Source organism: Cryptomeria japonica, chromosome 2 (genome assembly GCF_030272615.1).
Source record: "Cryptomeria japonica chromosome 2, Sugi_1.0, whole genome shotgun sequence".
NCBI lineage: Eukaryota > Viridiplantae > Streptophyta > Pinopsida > Cupressales > Cupressaceae > Cryptomeria > Cryptomeria japonica.
Window position 1 is genome coordinate 84,713,676 of NC_081406.1, and position 19,171 is coordinate 84,732,846.

Here is a 19,171-nt window from a genome sequence, read left to right on the forward strand (position 1 = left end):
TTTGCTTTTGCCTCTTCATAAGTATTACCATGAACTAGAAAGTCATCCATATAAACTTCTACACAATCATTCACAAGGTCAACAAAAACACTTAGCACAGCCAGCTGAAAGGTAGCTGGGGCATTACATAATCCAAATGGCAACAGATTGTAGGCAATTGTCCCCTAGGGACAAGTGAAGGTGGTTTTATCCTAGTCTTTAGGTGCTATTCGGATCTGATTATATCCACTGAATCCATCCAAGAATGAGAAGAATTGTTTCCTTGCAAGAGTGTCCAAAACTTGATCAATAAATGGTAATGGAAAATGGTCCTTTTTAGTTGCTTTATTTAAAGCTCTGTAATTGACACAAATACGCCACTTACCATTTTTCTTTGGTACCACTACTAGAGGAGATACCCACCTGCTATCCGAAATAGGATAGATGAAACCAACATTTAACAATTTCTATAGCTCCTTCTTGACTATGTCCCGCAAAATAGGGTTAAGTCTTCGTTGTGGCTGTCTGACAGGATGACTCCCTTCTTCAATGTAAATGTGATGTGTGCAAGTGTCAGGATGGATACCACGCATATCTTGGTACTCCCAAGCAAATGCAGCTTTATTGCCCCTAAGCATGGTAATAAGGTCCTGAATCTATTCTGGGCTTAACTATGGATTAATATTAAGGGTGTGACCCGGTAAAATCTCCATAGGTTGCGACTGTATAGGGGATTCCAGAGCTAACACTTGAGATGAATCATGACTTTCTAAAGATAGTAATGGACTATACAAACACTGATGAGGCAACAACTGGTGTAATGTGAAAAAGTGACGAATAGACTGAGAACCACCTACTAGAGGGAAATTGCCAAAAGGACAACTAGTAGTTATTTGCAAAGGAAGAACCAAGTTGTCCAAAATTTCATTTGACCCATACCTATTTTGAAGAAAATTAACAAGAAGGTTATCCTCTATGGGTTCTTCAAAATCATATGCTTGTTCAATAGTTAGGACCGGTAAGGAATCTTCCAAGTCACTATCAATCCAAGTAGGGTCTTCCATTTCTAGCAGGCATTGAGTCAGTGGATATAGTGTTAACTGCTTAGTTTGTTCGCCATTAGAGATAACCATATTACCTTACCGACAATTGATAAAAGCATTAGTAGCAGCTAGCCAAGGTCATCCTAAGATTAAGGGATATCCCCCCAGCTTAACTTTCGGTTGCAAGATCATAAAGTCAGTTGGAAAATCCCATGAATCAATAGAAAGGACCACATCTTCAATAACCCCTTCAGGCTTGACCAATGAACGATCAGCCATCTGCAGAACTGTAGGTGTGGGCCTAAGTCCTTCAAGAGATAATTTTGTTTTGGTCTTGTTAGTCATTACATTAATTGCAGTACCCAAATCCACAAGTGTATTAGGAATAGTAATCTTACCAATGCTTACCTGGATTACTAGGCTTCCGGGATCTGCATATTTGGGAATTGTCAAATTGCCAAGCATAAGATCTGCCAATTGCCCAATAACTTGAATAGTTTTTGGATCTTCTTTCTTCTTTTTCCTTTGTGTACATAACTCTCAAACTGTTTTATTATACACTAGAATATCCTTGATAGCCTGTAACAAAGGAATCTTAATGTTAACATTACAGAGTTCATTAATGAGATCGAATTCAGTTTGCATAGGTTCCTTTTGTACAGGTTTAGAAAGCAACCGGTTAGGAAATGGAGGTTCTTTTTCAAACTCCTCTTCAAGTTCTTCATTTATTTCTATGATTGTGGGACCTTGGAGGGCTTTTCCTGATCTCAGTTGTACTCCTTCTAGTTCTATTGTATTAATCGGATAAGTGGGATAACCTGCCACCTCATTATTATACATGGGTTGGGATGGCTTATTATTAGGATTGGGATTTGGTTGAGTGGGCATTCATGTTGGCTTTGGTGGTTGTGGTGGGTTAGGTAGCGGATTAGAGGAGGATGATGGAATAGGTGGAAGCAAATGTTGTGGTTGTTGATAAGGATTTATTAAAGGTGGAGGTGGAAATTGAGTTTGAGGTGGATAGGGTTGGGGGTATGGTTGTGGATATGATGTAGGTGGTGGCACATGCGGCCTCCATGCTTGTTACCACAGTTGAGTTCCGAACTGGTAATTTGGGGACCACTGAGGATAGGATGAAGGTTGTTGCTAGCCCCCATACCATGTATTTTAATTGGGGAAGGTTTGACTTTGACTAAGAAAATACTCATTAGGGAAACCTGGTTGCATTTCTCTTGGTGGAAAAGGACGTCGTGGGGCCATAAAATATACAAGTTCCTCAACATATTACATACTAGCTAGTCCTTCTGGAAGAGGTCTTAAGGTAGAATGCTTACTTGCCTCCTCTAGGGATGAAATATTCATTCTATTATATGGACAATCCTCAGGACCATGCTTTTTACGACATGAAGGACAATATACTACTAAAGCCTTTTCTGCTTCTTCCTGTTTCCTGTGGGTATACAAAGTGTCTATCTGTTTTCCCATATGATTTAATAAATCGGTTTTAAGATCCTCAAGTAGATTACCTATTTCGTGTTTTGAAATACCTCATACTCCTCCTGAAGTAGGCAACCTACTGGAGTGACTCCTTAGGGAACGTTGAGACCTGGAGTAATTCCTGCAAATTTCAATAATATCATCAAAACTCAATTTTGAAATATTTCCTTTACCCATTAAATTTAAAGCATCCATAGTCTCATCCCTTATTCCTCTAAGAAATAACATTTTAGTAGTGTCAGTAGTGAGTCCTAGCTGTCATGATCGTTAAAGACAGAATATGAAACGTTCTAGGTAATCTTCCACGGATTCATCCTCCTTTTGGTTCATGCAAAAGACTTCATCCCACATGTCTTTGGTTTTGCAGTAATCTTGATATTTGTCCATAAACAACTGTTTCATCTCATCCCAAGTTCGGATGTTTCGCAGGCTCATAAACCATCGCAATGTTACATCCTTGAGTGTAGCTAGAAATAGTTTAAGCTTTTGAGCATCATGCCTATAATCATAGTTGTTACACAGGACTTCAAATTCAAACAAAAATATATCAGGATCTTCAATAGATAAACCACAGAAAATAGGTAATGCAAAATGAGGAATTTTTTTCATGGGGGTGTCCTCATCCGGGTGTTCAATGGGGAACTCAAAAGCAATAGGTTCATTGTTTACTAATGCCCTTTCATTATTATTACCTTGGTTTTGACCTCTCAAGTGTCCACCCAAGTTTTCCCCATTATTATTATTAGCATCACCCATGATGTCTATTGCCCAAGGAGTATAAACAACTATAGTTGGCTTGTTATTTACCAAAGATGAACCTGCTCTTAAGTCATAGGACTCATTGAACTATTTGGCAACCCTTTGATATGCTTCCTCTAAGGACTATAGAGATTGCTCCACTGGAGCCTCTACAAGAGTAGACTCAATGGCACATTTTTCTAGATCTGGTTCACTAGACATGACTTTCAATGGACCATCAACTTCTTTATTGTCTTTGACTTCCCCTTTCGATTGTATTTCTTGTTGCGAGTTCTCTTTTTGTATTTGTTTCCCTTTGAAAGATGTTTGAGGACTCAAAGGTTTGGACTTACTTTTTGATTTTTCTAAAGTTGACTCTTGCTTCTTAACAAATCTACCTTTACTATCTCTAGCTCTATTCATGCACCTAGATGAATTACTACAATGCAAACCTAAGGTACTAGCTCAAGCAAGGTTGACAATTGTTCAAGCTTTCACTAAGGTGCACTGTTCCTATCTTAACTTACTACAACTTCATGCCTTTAATACCTCTCCCCGGCAACAATGCCAAAAATGTAGGGTAAAACTGTGGTCTGATTCTTTGGATTAACTTAGGACTAATTTGATGCAAACACCCTCAGTTACACCTAAAAGTGTCAATCCGAGATTCGTAAACTGATGAGAGGTATAGCGGCTATTTGCTCAAGGGATGAAGATAGTATGTTAAGTGATTATGAATGCATTTCTAATTTACACGCTTATTCCAAGAACAAATCTAAGGCTCATTCACTAACAAATTAAATCTCACACTTAAAATAAACTTAAGTCACACACTTTCAATCAAGTCTCTTTACTTAAACACCTACCTTATAAACACCAACTTAGAACATTCATCTGTGTTTTGCTTAGCAATCTAGGAGTGAAAATAAGATGGTTCTGCTTCTTCTCACGGTAGTGATAGGAAGTGGAACAGTATGTAAGAATACCAGAATTATGAGTCACAGCCTGTTGATTTAAATGTGTATTTGTCTGAGTATCGGAATTCTAAATCATGGCTCATTCAATTAGATCAAACATAAGTTCGGATGGATATAACTTGATTTCTGAACTGAGATATTTTCCTTATCCTACAATTTTTTATTAGACTTGTGAATTACAAATCAAACAAAAAGATGTCCTGTTGTGTGGAAAACATTATGCAAACTCACAATTCCTTCAAACAATACTACGTTGAATCTAAACTAAGCTGTTTATAGAATCACACAATTATCATTATAAACAATAAACACAAATCACGCGAATAGAACATAAAATTACTCACTTCACACTTATAACGAAGTCACCTGATAATGCGAGTAAGGGAGCCCTGCCTTCACGGTCACCAAGTGCTAAAACTGTCAACGCTTGTTACTTCAAACCATGCATTCGCAATCAAAGAATAATAATTGGAACAACAATGTTTTTCATATATTATCTAGTTATCCTTTTGAACAATCCCATACATATTTATATAACATTGCTTACTAATATTGTCTCTAACTGATTACAGGATTATAACCATTAAACTTGTTTTATACAAAACAAAATGATAGCCATCAACTAATCTAGGGCCACAGGCCACCGAATCAAAACAATATAACAACTTCAACAAGTCTATGCCATTTCAAGATTATACCGAAACTATCTATCAAAAATAGATCACTTTCATGTTGTTCTCTCATTCACATGATCCATGCGCCAAGCAATCCTTTCTTCCAAGTACCTGTCCACCTATAGATCCCCTGTTATGGCAATTAAACAATTGAGTCAATAAATAACCATGATTTTCACTCATAATTTTGGTTTTGACTTTTCTTTCATATTTATTGAATTCCCTCTTTCCTTCCTTACCAAATGGTGATAGGAATGACATGGATACCATAGGAATGACAAATAGTGGCAAATTAAGGGTAAAAGAAATAACACATCCTAGCCTCATCACAATGCAGGGATTCACAAACAATGGGGTGATAGCACCTTTGGATATCTCGAGATCCTTGATCTCCTTATAGGACAAGCCATCTGTATATTGTTCCCTCATAGAATCTCACCACAAAAGAGCGACTTTGTGATCCTTGGTGATGGTTTCCATACTCTTTATGATCGACGTGAGGGGATCAAATGATAGACATCTACAATCCCCCTCAATTGGTTCAAATTTTGTGCAATTAAATCCTGAATTGAGGGGGGGAGGGGTTGGCAAAGGAGGGTTTGGTTGTTGCGGTTGTGGTTGATCAATGTTTTCACTATTATCCCCTATTTTTAACCTAATTGAATGTAAACAATTGAATTTAATTAACAAATTTGAACAATTTTGTATTTGATTTTAAACAACTAGTTTTCATGAAAAAATCACATTTTCAATGAAAAAATAAATAAACATTAAAAAAAATACAAAAATTGAATGAAAATGATTGAAAATAATAAAAATTCTACCTTTAAATGTATTTTTTAGCAAATTTCGGTCCAATAACTGGATATCAGATTCCAAAAAAATCACGCAGCCTGTGGGTTAAAATAACTCACGAGTTGTCACAGTCTAATTATATTGTCTCAGAAAATTGGATATCCAATTTTTATACTTAAATTATTTTAAAATATTATTATATTTTATAATATAATAATATATTATATATTATATATTGTATTATATAATATATATAATATTATATTATATTTTTTTGTATTAAGTATCATAGAACAACATTACAATAAAGCTCATTTTTTGGTCATTCGAGCATCCACGTTACAAACTTATTACAAATACCAACTCCTTTCGAGCAAACTTATTACAAATAATAGCTTCTTTCAAGCACCAAACTAGAAACAACAATTGGAAGACCAAGGGTCACAACTTAGGAATCCACTTTAAACAATGTGACAAATACAACCAATGGAAGACCAAGAGTCACAACGTAGAATTCCACAAAGGTGTCCCTCATGGGAGTTGAACTTGGGTCTCCACATTGAGAACTCAATGCTTTAACTAACTAAGCTCAACCCCCTGGACTATATAATATTATATTATATAATATATTATTGTATTATAAAATATAATTTAATATTTTATAATCTAATATTATATTAAATATTATGTATTATATAATATATAATATAATATAATATAATAATTTTAAAAAAATTGTTTGATAAAAGTGGATAGAATCACTAAAGTATATTAATTTTTAAAAGTTTTTTATAGTGTCTGGTTCAAAAAGCACTGAAGGGAAAGAAACTAGTAAGAAAACCCTTCAATGTTACTTAAGTAACACAAGCCTATTCTACCCAATACAAAATGCTCATTGGCATACTACATCAAAAAACCCATCCCAATTACATAGGCCACATTAGATATAAAGGAAGCCGCAAGGGGACGCATATAGGAGGAAGATTAAAGTATGATCTCATGAGGATGCATAGCCATTGCTGCCAAAAAACACCAATCTGAACCCCCCTGTCTATGAAACACAATTCTCCAAACCACTAGTTAGAATGATACCACATAGCAGAAAGGAAACATAATCAGAGACCCTATCAAAATAAACATTGTGATCAAGCATAACAGAACCAAAATGAGGAGAAAGAGAGGATGTTGAAGTCCTCATGGAGCCAAAATAAATCCAATCCACAAAAAAGTCCACAGAACGATCCAAGAAAAAAGCAACAAAAGAAGGAGCCATCTCAAATACCAATTGATCTATAGATTCCAAGATCTGAAAGATAGCCACTGACCTGAACCAAAAGCTTCCGGACAAAATAGAACATCTTGACATATAATACACAATGACAAAAAAGAGAGAGGCATAAAAACCAACCACAAAACTTCCATATATACCTTTCACACAAAGGAGCATTAGAAAATATCGTAGAAACCTCCACAAGTGTGCAAGGCGCATCCCCGAAATATGATGATAGAAGATCAATCCTTATAATCATATGAAGAAAGAGAGCAACATGTTGGCATCATGAAATTACTCAAAATAATGTGGAACAAGCATGCCACAAAACCACAAATCTCACCAAAAACCCAAAAATGTAGCAAACTATCACGTCACTGTAATCATTAGAAAATGATCGAACAAGGAGAACACATGAACCAAGATATCCAAGACATCCCACCCAACTTAACCGAACATGATTAACTTACTCAAAACCAACACCAAGAAATGATTACATTATATATTATATAATTTATTTTTTAATTTAAAATTACCTATAAAAATCGGATATTCGATATTATCAAATATCCGATTTTATCCGATATCTGATTTGCTTAGGTGTTTACCATGCCAAGGTGTACTGACACCCAGGCCAAGCAAAAAGTTAACACAAATTTTTGCATTTTTAGGCGAGTGGAGAAGGCTATTTTTTTCACATCGCCACTTTTTGGCCCCCCATGGTCCTGCACTAACCCTTGAACTAAACTATGCTCAAGCAAGATATTTAGGATACACATATGTTTGTTTTTTTTATCGGTAAATTTTTTTGTATTATATTAATGCAAAATTTAAAAACATACATAGATACCATCTCCCATAGACCATTTATATGTTGTAAACAACAATCCCCATACTATCCATAACCATACAACCTATTCTAAAACCATAGCACCTATGCAAGCCAAAAAATGAAATAGTCCAATGCTTCTCCCGCTAGCCAAATTACAGAAATATAGTTTTAAAAGCTACTATTAACAATGATTTAGTAAAGCATTTAAAAATAATGTCCAGATGGCCACTCACTCGCTCTCGCTCTGGTTCTCCTTCTCCCCATCTTCCTTGTTGGTCGGAGCTTTACCCCTTTTTTGCTTCACGCTTCATCTTTGGGATGCAATCCAGACATTCGAAGTCGGGGTCAATTTCCAAGCTCGCCAGCAGCTGAACAACCTAACCTTCCTAAAACCTGTCTCTCAGCTCCCTACCGACTTGCATCTGTGCAACCACCTTTAAATCCTTTAAGACTTCATCCGCCCTAATTATTTTTACACATATCTTCATATCTTCCCATCTAATGTGAGAATGTTCACGACATTGTTCCTTTATGTCATCCTCCGACCCACGGACAAAAGGCATCAGCTACTCCTGGTCATCTCCCTCCTTGATGTGAATGCCAACTCAGGGTGCAACCCACTCCAGAAGTGAGTCAAGGTTGATCAAGTACTCCCCATAAATCAGTTTGGTCAATGTGAGTCTGATTTTCTCCACCTCTAGCTCAAACTCACATGCCCATGCCAGAATCAAGGAGTACACCTTTATATTCACCTAGTAGCGATAATGGATATACACCACCTCTTCTGCAAGCATGAGGTGAGCCGCACTCCACAACTTCTCCGCCTTGTAATAGAAGAGTCCTTGCATCCTCTTCTTCGTCACTTTGCCCAGGAATGACACCAACTTCTTTTCTATGCGTAGGGTGAAGTTTGCTTCCATGATCACTTGCAGAATGAAATCGCTCCAGCTTCTGCAACAACAAAGTTATAAGAGCCACAAAGTACTATGTCAATTAAAAACACCCAGCCCCTATCTCACAAACTAAAAGGAAATAAATTCCTCCGCCGTCATTTGGGATGAGTAATAAATGTAGGAGTGATGGCGTAGCAACCATGAGATTGCACAGAAGATTTGATGTCATTCGCCACCCTCTCTAAAACGTGTGGCTGCCATGGATAACTACCACTTTCAAAGAGCAAGCGCCAACTTGCATGGTGCACTTGCCAATAAATTTCCTTACTTACATATTGTAGGCTGCAAATTCCTAAAACTACATTTAAGACCACCTCAACAGTCCTCCATCACCTTTCCACCACTTGGCCATATAACTATCCATTTGACAACTAATATTAGAGAGCAAACCTGCCACTGCATTTTCTCCTCGCTTGTTATGGGAGACATGAAATTCCACAAATGATTTGAGTTTCTCTCAGATAATAGACACCCAATGGTTTAATTTCCAGTATGGAGTGTTGCCTTTAGCAATTGCATTAATGACTGCCTGAGAGTCTCCTTCCAAATGCAGTCATTGGACTTTCATATTTAAAGCCAACTTAGTTGCCAGAAGTGCCGCCTAAGCCTCCACTTCATTATTCATTCCATCCTACTAGCATTGTGCTCCTTTGAAGAGGATAGATCCATTATCATCCCTCGCCACTACCCCAACACTTGAGATTCCTAGATTTCCTCTAGAAGCACCATCGAAATTGACCTTTATCCATTCTTTACTAGGTGGTACCCATGTAACCTCCCATATATCTGACAAAGGAGCAACCCCCAAAGACCCATTAACAGGTGGGATACACATATGTTAAGAAAATCATACAAGTTGATAAAAAAAATCCTACATAACCCCATAAGAGAAAAGCATGGGTGCAAGTTTATAGGATAAATATATGCGAAGATAAAAGTCATAGCATAGGCTAACAAAAATAATACCATGGGAAAACCCTCAAGAGAGAAAAACCTAGTGTTCCTTGGCATCCACACACAATGTATTATTCGATAATAGAAACATTACAATACAAATATAAAGTCTCTATGAGTACGTTTGAAACATCAATCTCTTCCAATAAATTCACTCCATGTGTTGAATCATGTATCCACACATCCCATTCCATGCTTCACATATGCACTCGTAATAAGACTCAAGATAATGATAGCCAATCAAAAACCTCTAACATCCAAATTCAATTACTAAACATGTGCTTGATTTATAAACTCAATCTCACACAAATACAATCAATTGATTTAAGGTAAAACTATGAATTCACCAAACCATTGACCTCACATTTATTTTTTGGTACCAAGTTTCTCAAATATTAAATATTTTTCCATGTACAACCCACACACAAAATATCTAACCCAATGTTGCATAAAAATTTACAAGTGGACCCTTAAATACATATATAATTTGCCTAAACACATCATCTGATGATGCAACACCAAAAATATTTATTTTACATAATTAAAATAATCAATGTCATTCAAAAAACACCTATTCTTAACAAAATCAATGAATCAACAAAATAACTAAGTATATAAATCAAAGATTGATCAATAAGAGGACGTAGTTGCACCTATGAAATAGAATGACCTGATAGGAAACCACTTTACAAATCAAGTGTTAATGCTACTTGCAAAATTTGGTAACTCCATGATCAAGGTAATAAAGTCCATTCAAGCTCTATCATCTAATAGGAAAATGTTCACCTCTCTTGATATCCACTATGCCAACACTAACCACATGGGGTAAATGGTGTGACCTAAAACATTCCACTGATTTATTTTTTATATAGATTCCTAGCTTCTAAAAAATGTACACATGTTAGGGGATAACATAGCATGTATAAATTTGATGGAAAATTATAAAGTGCTTGTACTCACAAATGAAATAAATTATTTAAGTTGAAATTATAGAATAATTTCACCTAATAAATAAAAATGTATATTCTTGAAATTAGTGGGGATGTTATGTAGAGATGTCTCAAAAGATTCTACCTCAACTTGTAAATAACATATAAAAAAAGATAATGATTTTTTATTCTTCAATGATAAAAATAGGAGAGACAAGATATAATGAATACTATCACATAATAAAGTTCTATCATGTATGGATTTCCAAGAATAATATTGATCGATAATATTGATCTATGATAAAATAAAAATAAAAATAAACTCTAAAATAATTTTTTTGGGCCTCAAACTATAATCCATGTTAGATTGGGGAGAGAGTGGCCTAAACCCTATTTTATAGCCAATATGGTGGCCTAGATCTTTTAGGGTGGTCTTGACCTTGTATGATAGTCACCTAAAACTTTAGAAAATGTTTTTCATAATATAATTTATGAGGTACTTTCATTCTATAAATTAATTTGGGATTGTTTATAAATAACTATAAATGATCTATAGGATAATAATGTGCGTAAATAATATGATAAAAATAAATATTAAAGGGATATCCTATCTCAATCACTCTCCTTATTACATTTCAATCTCTATCTAGCTCCACATATGGATGGTAAATAAATTTATATAAAATAATTCTTAATCAAAAATATATAAGTAAAACATGTATAATGATGTCAATGGACAATGAAATCATTGCAAACCAAGTGAGGTGTGGGAAGTATATGAATAATAAAGAAATTTAAAATAAAAAAGTTGCTACACATTCAAGGAGGACTAAAATGGTAGGGATAAATCATAAATCTAAGTCACAATATTAACAAGGTTTTGATGGGATAATGAGGGGTGACAACTAAGGAGGTGAACATACAAAAATAAGATAGAAGGTGATAGAAAGCACAATAGTAAGGTGACATGACAACAATATCAATGGAGAAGGATAAGGTAAGATTTAAAAAAAAAAATTAAAATAAAGGTTCTTTGATGGATATCCTTTAAGGAAATAATAAGGTAAATGTAAGGGATATTTGAAAGCTAGATAGCTTGATGATTGAGCAGGAGAGCTGGGTAGAAGATGGAAATTAAATCCAAGATCAAATGAAAATTAAAATGGGTGAAAGTGAATGGGAGAGCTAGGTAGAAGATGGAAATTAAATCCAAGATCAAATGAAAATTAAAATGGGTGAAAGTGAATGGAATGGATTGAGGGAAGAAGTTAGAATGACAATTTATAAATTATTGGGGTTTTTATAAGTGAAAAGCGTATAAATTAGTCAACTAATATATTTAGGGGCCTAATAAGAAATATCCCAAAGGTTGGGGATGAATCTGTCTCTCTTATAACTTTGAAAACTCTATAAACATGTCATCTATGATTAAAAACAACCTAAGTAATCTAATCAACTCAAACTTATATTTTTTATATGAAATGAGGAAAAGGTTGCTTCAATTAAAGATATCGCTAAAAAGACTTGAGGATATAAATATATAAGCTAGGAAATCATAATAACTAATCATTTTACATTAAAATTTGGTTGTATAAGGATAAAAGTTCAAGATTGACATAGTTTGTGTCCAACTCTCGAAATTAACCTTGAAAGATAATCATATTTAGTTTTCAAAAATTATTAAGCTTGAAAGGGGCCATCTTACAATGGATGATAGCATTACATATATAATATCGTTAAACTATGTTTTGTGAAGGATAAGGTGGGGATTCTAACATAATATAAGGTTAGGATTGACATTTAGTGGTTTAACAAACAAAAAAGGGTAATAAATTACAATAAAATTAAAGGGGAAAAGATTAAAAAGAGATAGAGATTAAATAAAATGAATACATGGGAATAAAAAGGAAAGGGGACATGGATGACTAGGAAGGACATATATTATGGATATGGGACCTAAACAACACAAAAACACTCAAACATGGTTGAGATTAAAAAAAAAAGAATAAAATAAAATAAAAGAGCATATGTATCTTAAATAGTTCTATTTGAAGACATGAAAATATATTGAATGTTCTATTATTTTAATTGAATGAAAATAATAATGTATATAAGTACAAAGTATAGTGTTTTTACATTATATACATAAAAATAATAATTATTGAATATTTGACTTATATTTTATTTATTTTAATGTCAAATTTTTAATAGTTAAATTGTTCATATTATTACACTCCACATCTCAATTGATTTTCAATACAATCATCTAATAAAACTTAATTTTCTAATACCATCACAAATACACTTCTCACATCTATCACCATCATTTCAATATATTATCAACTCTAAACCTTAAAATTTATTAATTAAGTCGAGAGGCTTCTACAATGGCAGCAAATTCATGCGTTAACATTTGGGGGTTTGCAATAATTTTGATGGTCATTTGGTTTTCAATCCATATAAACCTTAATTAATATAGTTAGGATTGAAATAAGACTTAACTAATAATAAGTAGTTACCGATACCGTTACACTAGATTATTAAAAAATGTAGAAACCGTAAAGCACCATTCTTCAAACTAGTAAAAAAATTTCAGGAACAGAAGCAATCAATTGGAGGTATGTGATATTGTATGTTTTTTTCATACGATTATTTTGCTTTTCACATTGTTTGCATATTGTATATTTTTGAATATGAATTAATAAATCTATTCATTTTATTGATTTGCAGAATCTATCAACAAATTATTCTTCAACCTTTCGAACGCCACCCAGATTGCAGGTACACAATCATTGAAACACTCCCAATAGTCAATCGTACGATTTGCTTTTAGTTTTTTCCATTCTACTCGATTTGCTTCTTTCATTTCTGCTACTAGGTAGCTTACAAACTGGGGTTGTTGTTTTTTTAATGTTCAGATTATTTTAATTTCTTACCAGTTGTTTTTTTTTTAAATGTTCAAAATATTTTAATTTCTTACTAGTTTGTTGTTTACCTTATGAAAATCGATCAGACGGCCTTAAACGACACACATCTTAGGTTGCAGGTGCCCACAACATAAAAAATCTAACTTTGTATATAGAGGCTTACCTTGAAAAACAATATGAAAACATTACCCGAATAAAGATTAAGGTGACAATAATATTTCATTACTCATGGTAAAAGAGTTAAAGATGACATATCGAAGAGCATATCAAAGGGAATATCAAAGACGACAGTGAGAACAAATGACAAATGCTCAAAGAGAGGATGAGAGAAGAAGACACAATGAAGCTCAAAGACAAAGATATGCAAGACGAAGGTTAGAAATGACAATACGAGAATCAAAATCTGCAGAAGGAGAACAAGGAAATATGAACAAAAATATTTGTCCAAGAACATCTGAGGAAGTCTCTCATTCTGAAACAGGAGGAAGGAATCAAATTGATTTTGAATCAAGTGGGAGGTATAATCAACTGATAACAACATATATGGAATTGAATCTTCTAAATGAAAATTCAAGGACAGTAGAACATGTGCCTAAAACAGTTTATCATGCAAGTCAAATTAATGAACATTTAACTGCACAAGCCAATGCAGAAAATATACAAAACATGAGTTGTGTTCTTCATAATGATTTCAGAAGATTTCAGTTGCAGTTTTGAAATCAATTAGATAGCTTTAGACTGCCAAACATGTACTACATTTGTCAAGAATGTTATCTAGGAATGAAAGTATCACGCAACTCGGAAGGTCTAGTATGTAACATATGTCAACAAGAAAGAGGGAATCATAGATTCTCTGCTTCAAATAATATGGACCCTGGACCACAACCAAACGAGCTTGCAAATTTGACTCAAGTAGAAGAAATGTTGATTGCACGTGTCAGCCCCATACTACAAGTTACACATGCAACAGGCAGTCAATATAAATATAAAGGGCACATGATAAGTTTCCCCCAAAATGTAGACCATGTGTCGAAAAAATTGCCACATTTGATAGAAAACTTACCAATCATCATTGTTCGAAGGAGGGATCAACATGGAACAAACTATAACTTTACAGTTATTAGGGATCGTGTGTATAGGGCACTCAAATACAAAATAGAGCATGACAGATTTTATTCTGATGTTACAATTGATGAAAATGCTCTCCATCATCTATCAACAGATTCTGATGAGAATATTTTTAATAAATTGAAGACTATGCATATGGAATTTGATTCAAATGCAAATGAGATCATATTTGTGGGTCCAATCATCGAGACAGATGATGGTAATATAATAGAGCACACAACATCAATGGCTTCAAGACCACCTAATGCCCAGAGAGAAATGGAATTAATCCATGCATGGATTAATAACCCTAATTCAAATCCTACTGCACTAATTGATTGGCCGAGCATTGGTGCATCTCCAATAAATGAATACATCACATCAGGATTACTTGATATGGCATTTCCCACATTGTTTCCAGATGGCCGATGTGATTGGTTAGAACCAAGAATGAGGCATGTCCATCTCCATGAGTTTGTGAAGCATTTCTTATGCTATAGAGATCATCGTTTTGGTCAGCACCCAAGATTTAGATATTTTATGATGAAAATGATAATGAGACACCGTGCACAACATTCATCTTCAGTATTTGTAAAAAGAAGCTTCAGAGACATGCCAATAACCATCAACAAGTTGCGTCAACATATGGAAAACATGCCTCGCTCAAATTTAGCTGATAAATTAATGCGATTTGGAACATCGTTAAGGGGTACAAGATCATATTGGGCTAAATGTTGTGCCGAATTGACAGATATGCTTCATCAGATTGGTTCTCCTACAATATTTTTCACATTGAGTGCAGCAGATATGTATTGGCATGATTTGCATGCACGGATGCCAGGAACGATGCCAACTACTCCACGAGAAGCACAAAATTGGCGAAGAAAAAATGTTATTAACTACCCTCATATAGTGGCACATTACATGCATTTAAGGCATTCTATATTTAGAAAAGAAATTTTAGAAAAAGGGGTGAATGTCAAAGACTATTGGTCTAGATATGAGTGGCAACACAGGGGGTCCCCACATGTGCATGGGTTCATATGGATAAATGGAGCACCCAATATGGACACCATAGACTGGTCAAATGAAGAGGAACGAAAGAGTGCTAAACGCTTTTTTCATTCAATTGTTCATGCATGGAATCCTAGACAAGATCCACATCAGCGAAATATATAGGCATGTTTACAATGTGTTGTACATATGTATCAAAATATTATATGTTCGAAACTACTCAATTTTCCTGTTTTTCAATTGTAGCCATTCATAAATTTTCAACAACATCCATGTCTCAAAAACACGAGACAACTTGCGAAGGTGGATATTGACCAAGACTATGAGGAAATATTGAACTATGTAGAACAACACACTGTCTACAAGGAAGGTGCTTGTCTACTAAAGAAAGGAGGAACGATGGTTTGCAGGTGATCAATTTAATGTGAAATGTTTTTTACACTAAAATCATTTTTTTGTATAAAAATATGTAAACTAATTATATATCTTATTCATGTTAAATATAGGTATAATGCTCCCTGGCCATTAAATCTAAGAGGATCCAAATTATATGAAGACGTAGAAATGGGTGAAAGAAAATTTGAACCAGCTAGGAATGATGACAGGGTGAATACACATAATTATCACATATTGCAGTTATGGAGAGAAAACATAGATTGGCAACCTGTTCTTTCAAAACATGCAGTGATCAAATATATTGCAAAGTACATTGCAAAAGCAGAGAAAAGCTCAAAAACATACCATCAAATGTTGATGCGTCTCTCCAACATGGAAGATCCTGATGATTTAGCTGCTCGAGCATATAGAAGGCTTCTAACTGAGATGGTGATAGAAAGGGACATCGGAGCACAAGAAACATGTCACATGCTATTAGAACTTCCATTGGTAGAAAGCAGTAGAAAGTTTGTTAACCTAAATGTCTCACGTGAAGTGTTCAAGCCGGTGACTATAACCGATGAAGAAAGCAATGAAGAACAGACAAAGTCTTTCATAGCCAGATACAGAACAAGGCCATTGTGTATGGAAGGTGTATCCTTGATTGATGCAGCTAGATCATGGATATACAATCCTAAAAGAAGAAGAGACAACAAATGGGAGCCAAGACAAAGAGCAGAAATTGTCAAAGTCTTTCCTAGGTTTGTTTACATTCTTGAACGTGGATCGAGAAAATAGATTGACTTTTGTTTATCAGATTTGATGCTATACAAACCATTCCGTGATATAGAAAGAGATATTAGTAATGATGATGGGGCTATAATTGCAAAGTGGGAGTCATTCACTTATAATCCCTGGCATGTGGAACGAATAACAAATGAAGAAAATATTGAAAGTACAATTGATTCTGAAATTGATAATGATGAAACTATCCATGGAAATACCACAGAGTATGAATGGGAAATTATATCTAGATTGCATCAAGGATAGAATATACAATTTTTAGAAATAGATATGTTGGGTAGAAGAGACATTGATAGGCATACAGATTGGTCTGTCGATTACCAAGGTGAAGAGTACACGATGGGGGCAACCAATTTCATAATTAACATGAAAAATAATGGCTGCCTAATATAGGATGATATACCCCAATGTATCAATTACACAACCCTTAGTAATAAACAACAAAAAGCACTTGACATAATTATGGCACACTACTAAAGGAATGAAACTAGAGTGTCGTTATTCATGATAATTCAAGGGACAAAAGGGACAGGAAAGTCATATCTAATTGGTGCCATTAGTCAGGCTCTTGAGAATGCAGAAATATCGTCCCCTTCTCCCCTTCTATTACTTGCACCAACAGGGGTAGCCACATTCAATATAGGAGCCTCTACGGTACATTCAAAGTTGAAAATTCCAATACGAGATTTTTCTCAACTAGAAGGAACAAAACTCTCAAGCTTTTAGGAGGAGATGGCACATATCAAATACATTTTGATTGATGAAATGAGTTTTATTGGGCAAAACATGCTAGAAAATATAGATTCATGACTCTGACAAGCATTCCCACAAAATGCACAAATAAGTTTTGGAGGTATTTTTTTAATTGTTAGAATCCATAACAAAAAAATGGTTTCAACTATATGAATCATTTATACTAAATTATAAGATTATTACTATAAGTTTATTAAATTAATTGTTGCTAATTGTTTTTCAGGTATATCTATTATTTTGGTAGGAGATTTGGGTCAATTGCCTCCAGTCAATGATAGACAAGCATATGATAGCAACAGATGAGCAAAATTACTATGGGGGGAATTCAAGACTGTGTTAACTTTAGATAAGATATTTAGACAAGATGGGGAAAATTTTGAACAACAAAGATTTCGTCAGCTGCTAACGAATTTACGAGATGCAAACCCACAAATAGAAGATTGGAAGTTGTTGATGACAAGGATCCCTGCAAACATGGATGCTGCAAACAATGTCAACTTCAATAATACAGTCCATTTGTTCTCTACAAATGACAACGTTCATAACCATATTAAAAAAAATGTTACATTTGTTGAAGCAGCCCGTTGCACGTAGTGTTGCCATGAAAGTGGGGAGTGTTAATATAGTAGAAGATTGTTCAAGTGATGAACTTGAACTAGAATTATTGATCAGTAAGAATTCAAGTGTCATGCTTACTTCAAATCTTTGGATTCAAGCTAGTCTTGTAAATGGAGCACTGGGATATATTCGAAAGATTGTCTACAAACCTGGAAGTGCTCCACCCGAACCACCATCTTATGTGATGGTTGAGTTTGATAACTATTCTTGATTACCTTTTGAAGATCATCATCCAAGTATAATTCCAGTAACACCTATTCAGAAAGGCAAAACGCTTCAACTACCATTGAGATTGGCATTGGCATTAACCATACATAAATCTCAAGGATTAACTCTTCCAAAGGCAACAATTGATATAGGACCTAGAGAAAGAACATGGTTGACATTTGTGGAAATTTCTCGTGTGAAATCTCTAGAATGTCTAAGAATAATGCCACCATTCACATATGACCATTATGAGAAAATGAAAAATGGTAGACAACTTGCTAAGCGCAAAGCTAAAGAATATAGGCTCAAAGTTTTAGAAGAAACTTGATGTAACCCTTTTAAATTTATATCATTTGCCAAACATGCCTATGTATCCTTGTATCATTTTTTAGTTTCTTTGAACATAATCGAATTCCTAGATAATTGTTGTTATGCTTCATTTTGAGTTGCTCTGTTAACTTACACTTTTCAAAATGTTTACTATCATTTATGAGATATTATAGTTGATGTAGAAAATAAATAATACCTCATGATTAATAACGTGCATTTGTTGAATGTTCACTATCATTTGCATGTATTTTTCTAATTAGTTTTACAAGAAAGTTTAAACCTTCCAATTTTAACATACTGTGAAGCTAATAAAAATGTTTATGCGCGTCAGGAATATGTCTAATTATGCGCGTGCATCATGGGTGTCCAAATGGTTATCAAAATATCATCCACAC

At 34.4% G+C, this 19,171-nt stretch overlaps 2 protein-coding genes across 2 annotated transcripts; both read left to right on the forward strand.

Annotated features, from left to right (window-relative positions):
- Positions 1–14,435: 14,435 nt before the first annotated feature.
- On the forward strand, positions 14,436–15,854 carry LOC131859203 (uncharacterized). The gene has a single exon (XM_059212775.1). The coding sequence runs from the start codon at positions 14,436–14,438 to the stop codon at positions 15,852–15,854; it is 1,419 nt and encodes a 472-aa protein (XP_059068758.1).
- A 1,518-nt stretch (positions 15,855–17,372) lies between these two features.
- LOC131859208 (uncharacterized) lies at positions 17,373–18,450 on the forward strand. Its single transcript, XM_059212782.1, has 2 exons — positions 17,373–17,522; positions 18,202–18,450. Exons 1-2 carry the CDS (start codon positions 17,373–17,375, stop codon positions 18,448–18,450), a joined length of 399 nt encoding a protein of 132 aa, XP_059068765.1.
- The last annotated feature ends 721 nt before the right edge of the window (positions 18,451–19,171 follow it).

Bases quoted from the DNA above. Each gene is read 5' to 3' on its own strand.
- LOC131859203 (XM_059212775.1), top strand. From the start codon at position 14,436: ATGGACCCTGGACCACAACCAAACGAGCTTGCAAATTTGACTCAAGTA.
- LOC131859208 (XM_059212782.1), top strand. From the start codon at position 17,373: ATGATAATTCAAGGGACAAAAGGGACAGGAAAGTCATATCTAATTGGT. The intron at 17,523-18,201 runs GTACATTCAAAG...TTGTTGAAGCAG, and splicing joins TCAATATAGGAGCCTCTACG to CCCGTTGCACGTAGTGTTGC.